We start from the raw sequence: 18,606 nt of genomic DNA, 5'->3' as shown, positions 1-18,606 counted from the left end.
CCTCTCGTTCACTGGGAAGAGGGCGGCTTCTGGAGGCGGAACATAGTAGACATATCAATGTATAGTATACTTATACTGCACCTGTGTCTACTGTATACTTTACTTACTGATAGTGTTCAGATTCTAAGTGTTATTGACCATATTTATTGTAACGTATAATATAACTGATGGGGCATACAGACCCTCATCTGCACCTTTGATCACACGGCCTATTTGCTCATAGGCTTATATTCAGAGTTAATTATATTGTTTACATTATTGCTTATTTTAACTTTTTCTACTGTACTATAATTGTATTACCTATATTTATGTCTTCTACTATTACCCTGCCCATACCTGTACCTCCCCTCCCCATGCTGCTATGATATAATAAAATAGCCAGTAGCCAAAGGCTATAGGTGTGCGCATCTATGTTTGGTCACAATAATTTATACATTTCACAATTCAAATACATTTCGGACGGCTCATTAAAAATGTGTATTTTCAAGTACTACTTACTTGTGTTTTAACTTACTATTATTAACTATTAGAAACGACCTTAACTGCTAAGAAATGTAACTCTCAAGGTGAAATTTTTAACCCACGACTAGCCGCTGTACAGTAGCTAAAAAGTTTGTATTATAACCTCCATGTAGATTGCATTACAGAACACCGCTTGTTCTGATTTGCACTGAGGTGTGTGTGTGTGTGTGTGTGTGTGTGTGTGTAGCTTCTAGCGGTTCCCGTGGAGACCAAGGTGCAGCTGTATGTGAGGGACTCCTGGGATCACGTGAGCACCCTCTCTGACGACCTGCTCGTACAGGTGAGGTCCAGCTGGACGAGACACACGCTGCCAAGCCACGTTCCTCCCCCCCTGACCTGGCTCGGTCTGCGGGGGGGATTCCAAGAGACTCACAATGGAACCTTTTTCCACAGACGGGTTAAAACACAGGTGCAGCTGATTACGTTAACCCTTTCACTACCAAAGGGTTAACCCTTTCACTGTGTCAATACATAAGGTTGACGTTCACTGCCACACGACAACAGGTTAACCCTTTCACAACCACACTACACAGAAGGTTAACCCTTTCACTACCACACTAGTGTGCTAGTGAACGGGTTAACCTGTAGTGAAAGGGTCAACCTGCGAGGTCCTGTGAGCCAGCGTTGACGGTAGTCTGTAGTATTGTAAATGCTGACGCGTCTAAATGCGGACCCATTAGCGAACACCCCCCCCCAAACAGTTGACCCTACTGTGACACACGTCTGTGAAAAGGGGCCATTAGCTAGTCGGACAGATCATTATGAAAAACCTATTGTTTTTGAATAATTTGTTAGATTAAAGTTGGACGTTGGTTCTTACAGTCATACCAACTTGTCATTGTCGACATGATACGTTATTTTATGATCATGTTTTCTTGAAGAATGGACTAGAACAACAAGGACAGAGGAGGAGTGAAGATCTAATATCGCTTCAGTTTGCACTTTGCTATATTGTACTTGAACCTGGGCACTGGGGGGGGGGGGGGGGGGGGGGGGGGGCTCTGAGTAAAGGGTACATCTCCCAGGCCATCAAGAATGAGATGGTCAAATTTTGTTTTATTTGTCCACATATAAGGTACATTATAGTGAAATGCTTGGTTTTGTATGAGCCTCCTGAGTTTGTGCTTCAAGCTAAAGACTAAACAATATACAAGGTATACAATAGACAAAACTAAAATGCAAAAGTCGGTGGATCAGGGCAGTGATACATCGGTTTATGTGTAGTGTGTCACATTTTTTAATGCTTTTTTTCTCTCCAATTGCACATATAACACAGATTCTGTGTTTTATGTATTTATTATCTTTTCTACTCGAAATGACGTTGTTGATTATTAAGTCGTTGGGAATGAATGTGTCGTAAACCCACTCATTCACACATCGTCATCTTAAGTGGAGCTGCATCGTTAAAATAATGGAAATCTTGACCTTGCATGTATGCGTCAGTCCGTGTGTGTGTGTGTGTGTTGTCTACTTATACTAATGTTATTAATGTAACTAATACCTGGACCTAACAGCGGTGCTTTCCATCCAAATCATTTGCTCTTTTATTGCCCCATTAATGTTCTTTTCCATTTATTTGATTTTCCTTAATTTATTTTGTATTCCGTAATATGGGATGTTTTTACAGAACGTTGCTGCAGGTTCTGTTTGTTTCCAGTCGAAGGCCTCGGGTCCTCTGTTACTTCTTCATTTAGTCTGTTACTTCTTCATTTAGTCTGTTACTTCTTCATTTAGTCTGTTACTTCATTTAGTCTGTTACTTCATTTAGTCTGTTACTTCTTCATTTAGTCTGTTACTTCATTTAGTCTGTTACTTCATTTAGTCTGTTACTTCATTTAGTCTGTTACTTCATTTAGTCTGTTACTTCATTTAGTCTGTTACTTCATTTAGTCTGTTACTTCATTTAGTCTGTTACTTCATTTAGTCTGTTACTTCATTTAGTCTGTTACTTCATTTAGTCTGTTACTTCTTCATTTAGTCTGTTACTTCATTTAGTCTGTTACTTCATTTAGTCTGTTACTTCATTTAGTCTGTTACTTCATTTAGTCTGTTACTTCATTTAGTCCGTTACTTCATTTAGTCTGTTACTTCATATAGTCTGTTACTTCATTTAGTCTGTTACTTAATTTAGTCTGTTACTTCATTTAGTCCGTTACTTAATTTAGTCTGTTACTTCATTTAGTCTGTTACTTCTTCATTTAGTCTGTTACTTCATTTAGTCCGTTACTTCATTTAGTCCGTTACTTCATTTAGTCTGTTACTTCATTTAGTCTGTTACTTAATTTAGTCCGTTACTTCATTTAGTCCGTTACTTCATTTAGTCCGTTACTTCATTTGAAATCTCGTGATCTTCCACTCTTTTTTTCATGAACCTTGTTTATCTCCGGCCTCCTTCTCTCCGCCCTGCAGCCCATAAACGTTGTGTCCTGGTCTCCATGCGGTCGCCTCCTGGCAGCCGGCAGCATCGGAGGACAGCTCACCGTGTGGGACGTGGAGAGCAAGCTGTGTGTGGAGAGGTACAGTAGTGTGTTGTAGTACATGTTTAGATGATGTGTTGTAGTACATGTTATTTAGATGATGTGTTGTAGTACATGTTGTTTAGATGATGTGTTGTAGTACATGTTATTTAGATGATGTGTTGTAGTACATGTTATTTAGATGATGTGTTGTAGTACATGTTTAGATGATGTGTTGTAGTACATGTTATTTAGATGATGTGTTGTAGTACATGTTATTTAGATTATGTGTTGTAGTACATGTTGTTTAGATGATGTGTTGTAGTACATGTTATTTAGATGATGTGTTGTAGTACATGTTATTTAGATGATGTGTTGTAGTACATGTTATTTAGATGATGTGTTGTAGTACATGTTGTTTAGATTATGTGTTGTAGTACATGTTTAGATTATGTGTTGTAGTACATGTTATTTAGATTATGTGTTGTAGTACATGTTATTTAGATGATGTGTTGTAGTACATGTTATTTAGATTATGTGTTGTAGTACATGTTATTTAGATGATGTGTTGTAGTACATGTTATTTAGATTATGTGTTGTAGTACATGTTTAGATGATGTGTTGTAGTACATGTTATTTAGATGATGTGTTGTAGTACATGTTATTTAGATGATGTGTTGTAGTACATGTTGTTTAGATGATGTGTTGTAGTACATGTTATTTAGATGATGTGTTGTAGTACATGTTTAGATGATGTGTTGTAGTACATGTTGTTTAGATGATGTGTTGTAGTACATGTTATTTAGATGATGTGTTGTAGTACATGTTTAGATGATGTGTTGTAGTACATGTTATTTAGATGATGTGTTGTAGTACATGTTATTTAGATGATGTGTTGTAGTACATGTTATTTAGATGATGTGTTGTAGTACATGTTGTTTAGATGTGTTGTAGTACATGTTGTTTAGATGATGTGTTGTAGTACATGTTATTTAGATGATGTGTTGTAGTACATGTTATTTAGATGATGTGTTGTAGTACATGTTATTTAGATGATGTGTTGTAGTACATGTTTAGATGATGTGTTGTAGTACATGTTGTTTAGATGATGTGTTGTAGTACATGTTGTTTAGATGATGTGTTGTAGTACATGTTATTTAGATTACATGTTATTTAGATGATGTGTTGTAGTACATGTTATTTAGATTATGTGTTGTAGTACATGTTTAGATTATTTGTTGTAGTACATGTTTAGATTATTTGTTGTAGTACATGCTTTTTATTATAAAATGTAGATGACAGAATAGTGTATCATTATGATTTCATCACGATATGATACAGTGGAAAGTGGATAAATTATCATATTGAGTTACCGCCCCGCCCTCCTCCTGAATCTTCATGATGACTGGAGGGCAGGTTACAGGTTGATGAGGGCAGGTTACAGGTTGATGAGGGCAGGTTACTGGTTGATGAGGGCAGGTTACAGGTTGATGAGGGCAGGTTACTGGTTGACGAGGGCAGGTTACTGGTTGACGAGGGCAGGTTACAGGTTGACGAGGGCAGGTTACAGGTTGACGAGGGCAGGTTACAGGTTGATGAGGGCAGGTTACAGGTTGACGAGGGCAGGTTACAGGTTGATGAGGGCAGGTTACAGGTTGATGAGGGCAGGTTACTGGTTGATGAGGGCAGGTTACAGGTTGATGAGGGCAGGTTACAGGTGATGAGGGCAGGTTACAGGTTGATGAGGGCAGGTTACAGGTTGATGAGGGCAGGTTACAGGTTGACGAGGGCAGGTTACAGGTTGATGAGGGCAGGTTACTGGTTGATGAGGGCAGGTTACAGGTTGATGAGGGCAGGTTACAGGTTGACGAGGGCTCTAGTGCTGGTATTCATCGGAGTGCCATTCTAATTAAAGCCCCACAAATATTTTTGCCACATCATTGTGGCTTACATGCACATGCTATACATTCTTAAAGATCTGTAGAGGGAAGATGAGCTATTTGGAGCATGTCTGGTCATTTTTAGCATGGTGTTATTCGCCGTCAAAGATGCGTGAACACGACGATTTACCTGATGATCTAATGTTAGTCTTTTTATATCAAACGCTCAGTCAATCACCTAGAGAATAGAAACGCAACTCTCATTCTTATCTGTGGTACGTTTTGAATCGGCGACTGGGCCTTTGAAGCACTGCATCTCTTCTCCGCTGCAGGCAGAAGCATGAGAAGGGCTACACGGTGTGCGGTCTGGCCTGGCATCCCTCCGGCACTCAGATCGCCTACACGGACACCGAGGGCTGCCTGGGCATGCTGGAGGGGCTCTCCTCGGCCAACGCCGGCGCAAAGAACTCTAAGGTACATTTGTGTTTGGTCTTATACCAGGCTAAATGGAATAACAGAGGTTTGAACACACTGAAGTAAAGGTTTTGTGTACTCACGTGTCTGTTTACTGGTTGCCAGATGCCTGTTTTTAAGTTCCAGCTGAGAGGTAGGAGCTGGAAAACATAATGGTTCCATAGCCTGAAGTCTTATAGTCATACAGGTCCAAAGTTTATAAAAAATCCCATGGAAAATTTGTATTTCACAAAGGTTTTTGTAATGTGTGTACCACAATAATTCAGCGTGATTATCCAAAATGGCCGTCCACTGCCTTTATTTCACCTCTCGAGTCAAAAACAAAGGACTTCTTCGTCTTCTTGTGTCACCCTACCCCAACTGAGCACCCGTCTGGGATCGCTTTCGGAGCAAACGCTCCATGGCTACAACGGTGGTCAATCATTTTCGCCATCAGCAGTGACTGGTCACTGGTCAGTTCAGGACCGTTCACAACCGGACGTGGTCACTCGTCCGAACGACTTGTCAAATGACGCTCGCCGGATGTTTCATCTTCTAACTCCAGACCCGAAACACGCAATATGTTGAGTGGGGTGACAATCGAAAGGTGGCAAATTCAACTTTCCAACAATGTATTGGTTGATCAGCGAAAACGCAGCCCGGAGCCGACAAGACGAGAATAAAATGTGTGCCGAATAAAGTGCCGCAACATGCGATAAAATGCGTAATCTTTTTTTACAGTAAAAAATTTCTGTAGTTAATTCATCTACGTAGAACATGTTTTTTTCTTCTTTTTTTTAAACTTTTTTTTTAAACTTTTATTTCTTTTTGTTCTCTTATTTTGGAGATCGATGTCATACTGTGACACTGAAATGAAAAAATATTTCATCAACTAAAATATTTAGTCAACAAAAATATTTCATCAACTAAAATATACAGTACGTCACACCCCGCGCCTCTCCCTGCCGTCTGCAAGTGGCTAATCTTGAGTTTCTGACCCCCCAGTAAGCTAACCATGGATAAATCCAAAAAAAGGAAAGTCTGAAGAAAATAGAGGGTTTAATTCAGCGTGGACAGATTAATTTGCTTTCACGACTAACGATGCAGGTTTACCTGTATTCCTGATATGTGGTGCGAAATTTGCGAACAACAAAAAATGTACTTTTTATTTGATAGATTTTCCACAAATAAGGGAAGGACTCAAATAGAGCTGCATAGTTCAGGGTTTTATTTCAAAGTAGGTCTACAGATGCCAGTGTTTTTTCTCCTTTTCTGTGTTTTATTTCAAAATAGGTCTACACAGCCAGTATTTTTTCTCCTCTTCATAAGAGTTTGAGGTTTTCCTTTGTTATAACAGGTAAAAATAGCAATAAAAACTTTTTTCTTTTTGTTGCTTTATAATTCCATTAATGCAACAAACTGTGTGCTATAAGTATAAAGTATAATAAATCGCAAATTACTTTGGGTATGCAATTGTCAGGCGTTTTATGCTAAATGTGGGGTATGCTTGGGGATATATAAAACATTATACACTGCGTTATCTTCATTTTAAGGGTAAATAGGTTGTGCGGCTCGTTGAGCATTTTATTTTGTGGGAGGGGGGAAAAGTGGCTCTTTTGATAGTAAAGGTTGCTGACCCCTGACCTAGAATAACGTGATAAAGTCCCACCCCTAAAAAATTTACCAGTTGTGCAGTAACATCATCGCACTGAAAAGCAAAAGTTAACGGATGACACATTTTTCATCTATACTCTCAATTCTTTCCTCAATCTTCACAGGTCTGTTTTTATATGACATTCTGGTTGAACATGTGTTGTATCATGCCATTAGGATTCTCATTATTGATTGGTTCAGACTAGGGATGTTCGATATTGGCTTTTTTACCTATACCGATATTGTCCAACTCTTAATTTCCGATACCGATATCAACCGATACCGATATATGCAGGGTCCCCCCCCCCCCCCCAAAAACGGAATAATTTCAGGTAATTAACCTTACATATCTCTTGTCGTGGAATTAACACAACATTATGCATAACATTATTTTGACAATCAATAAAATCTGAATTTGTTCTTACTTGCTTGCCTGGGTAAATAAAGGTTAAATATATGTAAAAAAAAATATATATATATATATATATATATATTTTTTTTTAAACAGATACCGATAATTTCCGATATCACATTTTAATGCCAATATCGGCCGATAATGTCGGTAGGCCGATAATATCGGACATCCCTAGTTCAGACCCAAATTTAATTGTTGTTGTCAACACGCTTGTACGTTACCATGAATGAGAATGAGATTCTGACTGATTTCCTCATTACCGATGCTTTCATTTTGATCGTTCCATTGAACTTGATGATTCAGAGTTTTATTTGCCACATGGAAGTAATATAAATCATACAGTTTTCATACAAAAACCTAAATCCAGTTCTACCATGGGCAAAGGGAGCCGGAAGAAGAATAAATCTTATAACTACCTGCCCCCTATTCCTGAACTAAACAACTAACACTTTATGGTCGGCGTACAACCTAATTCACGCAAGATAATAATTCATACAATATACAATGAAACAAACAATTCACAGATTAAACAAGAAAAAAGAAAAGGAAAGATCTCGCTATTCATATTTGATAATGACTAAATATTTTATTGATCGTCAGGCACCGGTAAGCAAAGAGGCCAATGACTACGATGACATGTTTGACGGCGATGACGACAGACCAATGGATGAAGGCGTGAGTGACACCCACTCCCCGGCCAAAAAGCCCATCGCTGGCGATGACGACGATGACGATGATGACCTCATGCCCGCCACGGGGCGGGTGAGGAACAGAGGGGCCTTCCTGGACGATGAGAACTCACTCGGTAAGTCGAGGATCACGGCCGGGGAAAAAAAATTATATATTGAATCGTTTCATTTGAATCAAATAGATTCTTAAAGTCCCCATGAAACGTCTCCTATTTGATTCCACATATGTATGTGTTTCCTGTAAAAACAGGAAGCTAGGGAGGGACTTGTTGTGGATATTGATTGGCATTTATAGTAATCTACGCCTTTCGTTATTTCTTACGCATCTCCTGCAGATGTCTCTAGTTTGCCTTGCGCTGAGTTTCTGCTGAACTGCTACAAAGACTCAGTTCTCCAAATGACATTTCAATCAAAGCCCAATAGAAAGCAAATCTAAACGGAACCTTGTGAATTGAAATAGAATCGGGTAATCGGTGCCGATACACAGCCCTATCAAGGATGCATCTCAACAATATCTCAACACTATCATAACTCTAGATAAGGTCTTTGTTCCTCCTCTGTCTATGACCTCATGACGATCTGATGGCTTTTAACTGTAAGAAAGTGTGAAATATTGAATCTGATTGTGACACTTGAGATCTTTGGACTGTATTTGTGGAATGTAGGTTGGATGTTACTTATTTTTTTTTCTTTTTTTTTGATCTTTTTCCCCCTCCTTTTTTCCTCCGATTTTCTCCCATCCCAATGTTAGTCGTTATGCCAATTCCCAATCCCCTTCCTGGTCGCTGCGCACTTACCCCCCACAGTCGGTCTGGGAGAGTGGAGGCTATCACGTGCTTCCTCCGACACACGTCCAGCCAATCAACCACTTCTTTTCACCTGGCAGCGCGGATTCTCACTGAGAGGGTGTAGCGTGTGGAAGGATCACACTATCCCACTTAGATCCTATCCGTGCTTAGCAGGCGCCCCGACCGAACTGTAGGAGTCGCTGTTTACAACGACCCGGACGCGTGAATATTAAAGGCAAGAAGTACTGACCTAGGATCAGTGATCAGATTTCCATAATACTATGACATATGACCCAATCTGGTCTTGAATCAACACTTTTTAAAGATGCTTGATAACTACAGCCCCCCCCCCCCCCCCCCTCCAGTAGTAAACCTTTTATTTATGCGTTTCCTGCTTCAGACACCGGTTCGCTGAAGCTGGGGCTGAAGAAATACGGCGGTGATGATGATGATGATGATGATGCGGGCAGTACCATAGTGCCCCCTGCTGCCCCGGTGGTACCCCTGCGTCCCGTCTACGAGGGGCCCATGCCCACGCCGCCCCAGAAGGCCTTCCAGCCTGGCTCCACCCCTGCACACCTCATGCACCGGTTCATGGTAAGACGGGATGGTCCAATAACAATTTGTAGGGGTCATCTGTATGCCCTACATTCGTAGAATGTTGTGGAGAGCAGTTACTTTCTACCACTAGAAACATGAAGGTCAGTGTTTTGAATCCTGTAGCGCTGTTAGAAATCGGTTATTTATTTGACATCTGAAAGTTACAGTAGTTTGGTGAATAGTACTCCTGTGGCTGCAGTGTTGGTGTAAGCCCAATACAAATGTCCCAGCTGATGGGACAATAAAGAGAAAATAACAGTCTTCCTTGCTGTGTTTGTACTAGATGTGGAACTCGGTGGGTATCGTGCGCGGCTACAATGACGAGCAGGACAACGCCATTGATGTTGAGTTCCACGACACAGCTGTGCATCACGCTATGCACCTCACCAACTCCCTAGGACACACCATGGCCGACATGTCCCAGGAGGCCGTGCTGCTGGCCTGCCCCAGCACAGACGAGCTCGCCAGGTACGACCACTTCTCGCGTTCTAAACCACAACCCTGACATTAGGGATGTAACGGTACACATATCCGTACTGAACCGTTTCGGTACTGGACCTTCGGTTCAGTACGGCTGTGTACCGAACGATTGCAACGGTACAATTAAACGCTAACGAACACACGTGCAGAACTTTTTTTTTTGCGTGCAGAATTTCATTCAAAACTCAAGTTCACCCCTTCCCAAAATATAATTTTTGCAAAGGGCCGGGTGTTCGTTCAACCCACACACAACACTGAGAGATTACCTGTAATTTAGCATAGCCTCATAGTGTGGCGAACACACACACACCCTCTCTCTCTCAGTGCGTTGAGAAGGGGCCATCTCTCGGAGATCAAATGAATTATATGAAACGGGACCTGCACGATCTTTATCTTTATTACGGATCCCCATTAGTCATCACCGCAGCAACAACTAGTCTTCCTGGGGTCCACACACAACAAAAACAGTACATACATACATGACATTATAGTAGCATACATTTAAAAATATATTCCAATATTCCTGCATATAAAAATAATTCCAAATAGCAGTACAGTACACAAGATCACAGAAAATACAATAAAAGGGATTAAACTCTCAGATGATGCTTTTTTCTCTATTCAATAACGTTTTACCCTGAGGGATTATTTACAATAAAGTGCTAAAACAAAGTAGGCTACTTACGTTCTTGACGCTAGAACTTCCAAAATAGTGTTAGCATAAAAATAATATATATTATGTAAGGGATCATGTATAGCGAGGTCATTGTCGCAAAGGTTTTAAACGTCCGTGAAGGTCAATTATTTTGCGACAATGACCGAGTATAGCTATACATTATCCTGCTTATTACAACTTACTAACAATATACCCAATTCATTTTACATCGACAAGACGAGATCAAATGCAGACGCAGTTCTGTTCTGGCTCCGCTGTCATCGTCACACACACTCCGCTGTCAGTGCAGCCAGCAGGTGTGTCTGATTGGCTGCACTGATGCAGTGTGTCAGTGACCTTGATTGCGAACAGCTGCGCACAGCGGTCATTATTGTTCGGCAGAGGTTCTGACGAGCGCTATTGACTAATCACAAGCAAGCATTTCGGCGAATGTGAAAACGCCATGTAATAAATTTTTATAATATACTATCGGACTGTGAAGCTCTGTACCCCCCCCCCCCCCCCCCCCCCCATGTTGCTTTGCTTTGACACCTGAATTTCCCCAAGGGAATTAATAAAGGATCATCTTATCTTATCTTAGAAATAAAAACGTAATCAAATGATGACTGGTAACTCCAATAATGACTTCCTTTTGCACATGGCCCCTGAGACTTCCTTTAGACGCTCCTCTGACCCCCGTCTTCCTCCTCACAGTAAGCTGCAGTGTCTCCACTTCTCCTCGTGGGACACCAACAAGGAGTGGATGGTGGACCTGCCTCAGGGGGAGGACGTGCGGGCGCTGTGTCTGGGCCAGGGCTGGGCGGCTGTGGCCACCAGCAGCCACATGCTCAGGCTCTTCACTGTCGGGGGAGTTCAGAGAGAGCTGTTCCGTCTGCCGGGGCCTGTGGTCTGCATGGCCGGCCACGGGGACCAGCTGCTCATCGTCTACCACCGAGGTGAGTACAGTACGGCAGCGTGGCTACATGAGTAGAGCTCCGGACTCAGGATCACCGGTTCGAGCCCCGGTCAAGGTCGTTGTCGGAAAGTGGTGGTGTTGTTGTCCAGCAGCGGGCACTCTGTCCTCTGGACTTGTCAGTAATAGGGGTGTAACGATGCATCGATTAAGCGAAATGCATCGATTTCTAATGTGTTCGATTCGATGCATCGATTTGAATATGTTAGAAACGATTATAATCGAAATAAATAAAAATGTTTTAATTTTTTTTTTTTATCTTTTTTTTTGTGTATTGTTTTTATTGATCTATAGTCCATTCATGCTGAGTGAATCAGTTCCCCCAGCCACATTTGTGTATTCAAAATTTTAACTGATAGAAGAAATCGTGGTCAAATGAAGACATTTCATGATGCATTGAATCGTTGCCTGAAGAATCATAATCGAATCGTTGTGAGGTTGAATCGTTACACCCCACCCCTAGTCAGTAACAATGCCCCTGTTACGGTGATAGGGGCACCGTACAGCTGCGAGACGCTAAACCGAGGTCCTGACTGAATTTGGTCTTTAAAGAACCCAGGACTCCCCGACGTTCCTGGCCAAATTCCCAATCAGGTCTCTGACATCAAGGCCACCTAATCATCTCTTCCCCTTAATTGACTGACATCAATCCCCGTCTCCTGAGCCGTTCAGCCATTGTGTAGTGTGATGTGTGCCTGGTGCCAGTGTATGGCAGCCATTGAGCCTGCGTAGCCCAAGGTTGGGTGCTACCAGTGGTGGTGAAGGAGGCAATTTTCCACTCTACATTGTGGGGAGCGCTTTGAGTGTCTAGAAAAGCGCTATATAAATGTATTGATCATTCATTCAGTACACACACCTGAAACTATGCTGTGTGTAGCTCAGTGGAGGTGTAAATCCTTGTCAGGTTCACCGTCACTAGGATTGGTGAACATACAGACACTCCTGATTAGTGGTGTGTAATGTCTTCAACCCCAGCCGCAGATAATAAGCTCTTAGTAGACATTTACCTATACGTACTGCGCAAACTGTAGCTTCACCGTTAACCCTTTCACTGCCGCACTACCAAACGGTTAACCCTTTCACTGTGACAACACACAGAAGGTTAACCCTTTCACTTTGTTTGTTTTTGTTTGTTTATTAACACAGTTAAACAGAAGTAAAAACAATACATAATAAGTTATAACGATTGTGAAGGAGAAGTTAGAAGCCTAGAGGCTTATCAAGAACTTCCCCTGTTTTATAAAATCAAACATACAAAAATAAAAAAATATGCATATTATAAAATACCAGAATACATTCAAAAGATTCGTGTTAATACAAACATACATACACACAGTACATACATGCATATACTGTATACGGCGTACATAATAATATATAACAACCCACCCACCTGCCTACAAACCTACCCACCCACATAACCAAATGCATACCTACATGTATGACCTATTTATCTATCTACTACTTTTTGGATATGATAATTTTTTTGTAGTTTGCTTTAAAAATAAGCATAGATGGAGATTTCCTCAGCATAGGATCAGCTGCATTCCAAAGATTGGACCCTCTATACCTCACTGAGAACTGCCTAAGTGAAGTACCACAATAAGGTATATGCAGGTCCCTGGACTGACGTGTAGCATATGAATGAACATCTGAATTAAAAGAAGAAAAAAACTATTAAAACCATTTGGTAGATTGTGATCATGAATGCATTTGTACACAGTCAGAATGTTTAGTTTCTTGAAAAGAGGAGCAGATGGTTCAAATCGATCTGAGAGGGTTGCCAGTCTAACAAATCTTTTTTGAAGTAAAACATTTTTTTGAAGATGAGATGAATGAGTGCTAGCCCATATTATGTTACAATAAGATATGTAAGGAAAGATAAGACTATAATACAGGATTAAAAAACTACTTATATTTATCAATGAACACACCTTCCTAATTATACCTACTGACTTCATTGCTTTTTTACAAACATGATCAATGTGTTTTTTTCCAATTGAGTTTATCATCAACTAGGATCCCTAAAAACTTTGTTGAAGTTACTTGGTTTGATTTCGGTGTTACTTCGGTGTAACCCTTTCACTGCCACGTTAACCTTCTGTAGTGTGGCAGTGAAAGGGTTAAGGATATAGTTTTCACATACATTTACTTTTACAAATGTTCACATATACACTTGACCTCACTTACACGTGGCTTGGAGATCAAATCATCATTATCATCATCGCTTCACAATGTTTACCCTGACCTAAAACCAGCCCTTTAACACTTTCAATGCCGGAGCTTGGTGCCCCAGAACATGGTTGAATGCCAGCACCCACTTCAATGATAGCGTTTTGAACGCATAAACTATGTGTCTAATCTGGCCGTCGCTTATCAATGACTTGTTTGCAGTCAACATTGTCGAAACGGATTGTTTTTTAATCGGTTCATTTCCGTTTTATACCATTTTGAAAAACCCTTGTTTTCTTGAAAGTTTCAGGAAAATATAAAGATTCTGTGATAAGCGGCCTTTACTGGAATATTCTGGAATACACAAAAAACGTTGTAATTTTTCTGCCTATTTATGAATCGTTTTCAAATAAACGCTAGATTATCGATAGTATATGTGTACTTATGCACGCTAGAGAAGCGAGCTGAAAAATCTATTCTCTCATTTCCTGATCAGCACATACACACACACACACACACATATGGCACACGCTGATATCTCTGTGAAAACAGATCCGATTATCCTAAGACTGGTAAAATAGATTCCTTACCTCAGATCAGATGTTCTCTAAAAAGATTATTCCAATTCCTGATCGCCATTCCAAATATCGATTGTGTTTATTGATTCAGCGCTGGGTACTGGAAATACCGATTCCACGCTGTTCTGAGGGTCGGCGAAGACTTGGATCTCTTCGGATGGCTTGCCGGATAAGTAAAATGAGGAAACTGGATTCCCCCCCATCAGTCTAATCCAATGGGGTGCAGTACAACAGGGAGAGACGATAGGGGCGGTATTTTCCCAATGGAGCTCAGAGAGAGGTTGCAGCACTAACGTGAGACTAGATTGATGAAATATGAATTCAAATCGCTAATAAATTAAATAAAATGACAAACAAACACTATACGTCGTCGCTGGCATTCAACGGTCGGCATGAACTAACGACTTATAGCGTCGTTGGCACTCAAAGTGTTAAAGAAAACTTTAATGTATAGAGAGCTGTGTCAAACTGGAACAGACTACCACTATATTTAACCCAGATTACAAGTGAGATCAGTTTTAAAAAGAAATTAAGAACGGCAATTATTCAGAAAGAAATAACTTCGGACTATATGATGTGATATTATATAAGAACTATATATTTCTTTAATTTCAATAGTTTCTATTGATAATTGTAACTGTGAATGTACGTGTGATGGTTATATTTTATATATTTTTTCTTTTGTGTGGACCCTAGGAAGAATCGTTGTTTCTAAAGGCAGCGACTAATGGGCTAAATAAACATAAATCATTGTGTTCTCATGTACAGCGTCTGACAGGATGTTGCATGCATGTACACACACGCACACACACTTACACTTACACTTACTTGTCCTTCTGTGTTTCCAGCTACAGGCTTTGACGGGGAGCAGGCCCTGGGTGTCCAGCTGCTCCAGTTGAGCAGAAGGAAGCGACAGGTCATCCACGGCGAGCCCCTCCCCCTCTCTCGCAAATCCCACCTATCCTGGCTGGGCTTCACTGCTGAGGGTGAGTACCCCCCCCACCCCCCCCACCCTGAATTCATGAATCCACCCCCCACCACCCCGAATTCATGAATCCACCAGCCACTCTGTTTTTCTGTCCTGGTGCAAAGTTTAGCAAAACATGCAACAAAATGAACACAAGTGACAGACATCTCACTCCTACCTATAGCACCCCTCTCACTCCTACCTACACCACACCTCACTCCTACATCACACCTCTGCTGCATTTACAGTAGATTCACTTTTAAAAAGAATCTTAAATTGTTTTTAAATTGTTTTTAACACTGTAAAGTGGTTTTTTGTTTTTGTTTTACACTAATGTAATTTTAGCTATATTAATTGTTACAGTAGGTTCATTATGCATTGTGTGTACTGACTTTTAATAATTTTGTTTTTTTGCAATGGTGATTGTTTTTGTGTTTTTTTGTGTGTGGACCCCAGGAAGACTAGCTGGTTGCTATCGCACCAGCTAATGGGGATCCCTAATAAAATCAAATCAAATCAAAACCTCTCACTCCCACCGTAGTTACTTTGGATTAGGATGTGTGAGTTCACAGCCAGACCATGTTGTTTTCCAGGCACCCCCTCCTACAGCGACTCCGACGGGGTGATGCACATGCTGAACCGTTCCCTGGGGAACACCTGGACACCCGTGTGCAACACCAGGGACACCTGTAAGAGCAAGTCTGACCACTACTGGGTGGTTGGAATACACGAGAACCCACAGCAGCTCAGGTAAAGGCTCTTCGCCTGTCGCCCGCTTAAAGCTGCGTTTAACTTTAGTTTAAACATTGGGTTGTTTAGATACCTAGCCGTGATACAAGTCTATATACACAACCGGCCTGGTAGCTACACAACCAACTAGGTAGCTACTCAACCAACTAGGTAGCTACACAACCAACTAGGTAGCTACACAACCAACTAGGTAGCTACACAACCAACTAGGTAGCTACACAACCAACTAGGTAGCTACACAACCAATCAGGTAGCTACACAACCGGCCTGGTAGCTACACAACCAACTAGGTAGCTACACAACCGGCCTGGTAGCTACACAACCAACTAGGTAGCTACACAACCAACTAGGTAGCTACACAACCAACTAGGTAGCTACACAACCAACCAGGTAGCTACACAACCAACTAGGTAGCTACACAACCAACCAGGTAGCTACACAACCAACCCGGTAGCTACTCAACCAATCAGGTAGCTACACAACCAACCCGGTAGCTACACAACCAATCAGGTAGCTACACAACCAACCAGGTAGCTACACAACCAACCAGGTAGCTACACAACCAACCAGGTAGCTACACAATCAGCCAGGTAGCTACACAACCAACCAGGTAGCTACACAACCAACTAGGTAGCTACACAACCAACTAGGTACTAGCTACACAACCAACCAGGTAGCTACACAACCAACTAGGTAGCTACACAACCAACCAGGTAGCTACACAACCAACTAGGTAGCTACACAACCAACCAGGTAGCTACACAACCAACCAGGTAGCTACACAACCAACCAGGTAGCTACACAACCAACCAGGTAGCTACACAACCAACTAGGTAGCTACACAACCAACCAGGTAGCTACACAACCAACTAGGTAGCTACACAACCGGCCAGGTAGCTACACAACCAGCCAGGTAGCTACACAACCAACCTGGTAGCTACACAACCAGCCAGGTAGCTACACAACCAACCAGGTAGCTACACAACCAACTAGGTAGCTACACAACCAGCCAGGTAGCTACACAACCAACTAGGTAGCTACACAACCAACTAGGTAGCTACACAACCAACTAGGTAGCTACACAACCAACTAGGTAGCTACACAACCGGCCAGGTAGCTACACAACCAGCCAGGTAGCTACACAACCAGCCAGGTAGCTACACAACCAACCAGGTAGCTACACAACCAACCAGGTAGCTACACAACCAACCAGGTAGCTACACAACCGGCCAGGTAGCTACACAACCAACTAGGTAGCTACACAACCGGCCAGGTAGCTACACAACCAGCCAGGTAGCTACACAACCAACCAGGTAGCTACACAACCAACTAGGTAGCTACACAACCGGCCAGGTAGCTACACAACCAGCCAGGTAGCTACACAACCAACTAGGTAGCTACACAACCAGCCAGGTAGCTACACAACCAGCCAGGTAGCTACACAACCAACTAGGTAGCTACACAACCAGCCAGGTAGCTACACAACCGGCCAGGTAGCTACACAACCGGCCAGGTAGCTACACAACCAACTAGGTAGCTACACAACCAACCAGGTAGCTACACAACCAACCAGGTAGCTACACAACCAACCAGGTAGCTACACAACCAACTGGTAGCTACACGCTACACAACCAACCAGGTAGCTACACAACCAACCAGGTAGCTACACAACCAACCAGGTAGCTACACAACCAACTGGTAGCTACACGCTACACAACCAACCAGGTAGCTACACAACCAACCAGGTAGCTACACAACCAACTGGTAGCTACACGCTACACAACCAACCAGGTAGCTACACAACCAACCAGGTAGCTACACAACCAACTAGGTAGCGACACAACCAACCAGGTAGCTACACAACCAACCAGGTAGCTACACAACCAACCAGGTAGCTACACAACCAGCCAGGTAGCTACACAACCAACCAGGTAGCTACACAACCAACCAGGTAGCTACACAACCAGCCAGGTAGCTACACAACCAGCCAGGTAGCTACACAACCAACTAGGTAGCTACACAACCAGCCAGGTAGCTACACAACCGGCCAGGTAGCTACACAACCAGCCAGGTAGCTACACAACCAACTAGGTAGCTACACAACCAACCAGGTAGCTACTCAACCAACTAGGTAGCTACACAACCAACTAGGTAGCTACACAACCAACCAGGTAGCTACACAACCAACCAGGTAGCTACACAACCAACCAGGTAGCTACACAACCAACTAGGTAGCTACACAACCAACTAGGTACTAGCTACACAACCAACCAGGTAGCTACACAACCAACTAGGTAGCTACACAACCAACCAGGTAGCTACACAACCAACTAGGTAGCTACACAACCAACTAGGTACTAGCTACACAACCAACCAGGTAGCTACACAACCAACTAGGTAGCTACACAACCAACCAGGTAGCTACACAACCAACCAGGTAGCTACACAACCAACTAGGTAGCTACACAACCAACTAGGTAGCTACACAACCAACCAGGTAGCTACACAACCAACTAGGTAGCTACACAACCAACCAGGTAGCTACACAACCAACCAGGTAGCTACACAAGCAGCC

The 18,606-nt window shown here is 42.1% G+C and overlaps 1 protein-coding gene across 1 annotated transcript in view; it reads left to right on the top strand.

The window, feature by feature from the left end:
• Window positions 1–18,606, top strand: part of wdhd1 (WD repeat and HMG-box DNA binding protein 1) — an 87,345-nt gene that overhangs the window by 22,956 nt on the left and 45,783 nt on the right. The window contains exons 8-16 of the mRNA XM_084337353.1: window positions 710–802; window positions 2,932–3,038; window positions 5,191–5,332; window positions 7,980–8,184; window positions 9,257–9,453; window positions 9,740–9,924; window positions 11,306–11,547; window positions 15,163–15,300; window positions 15,875–16,031. Coding sequence (XP_084193479.1) covers window positions 710–802; window positions 2,932–3,038; window positions 5,191–5,332; window positions 7,980–8,184; window positions 9,257–9,453; window positions 9,740–9,924; window positions 11,306–11,547; window positions 15,163–15,300; window positions 15,875–16,031 — 1,466 coding nt within the window. The remainder of the gene's footprint in view (window positions 1–709; window positions 803–2,931; window positions 3,039–5,190; window positions 5,333–7,979; window positions 8,185–9,256; window positions 9,454–9,739; window positions 9,925–11,305; window positions 11,548–15,162; window positions 15,301–15,874; window positions 16,032–18,606) is intronic.

This window comes from Notolepis coatsorum, assembly GCF_963971535.1.
Source record: "Notolepis coatsorum genome assembly, chromosome: 20".
In the NCBI taxonomy this organism is placed as follows: domain Eukaryota; kingdom Metazoa; phylum Chordata; class Actinopteri; order Aulopiformes; family Paralepididae; genus Notolepis; species Notolepis coatsorum.
The sequence above is the reverse complement of the archived record's forward strand: the minus strand, read 5'-3'. Positions and strand labels throughout refer to the sequence as shown.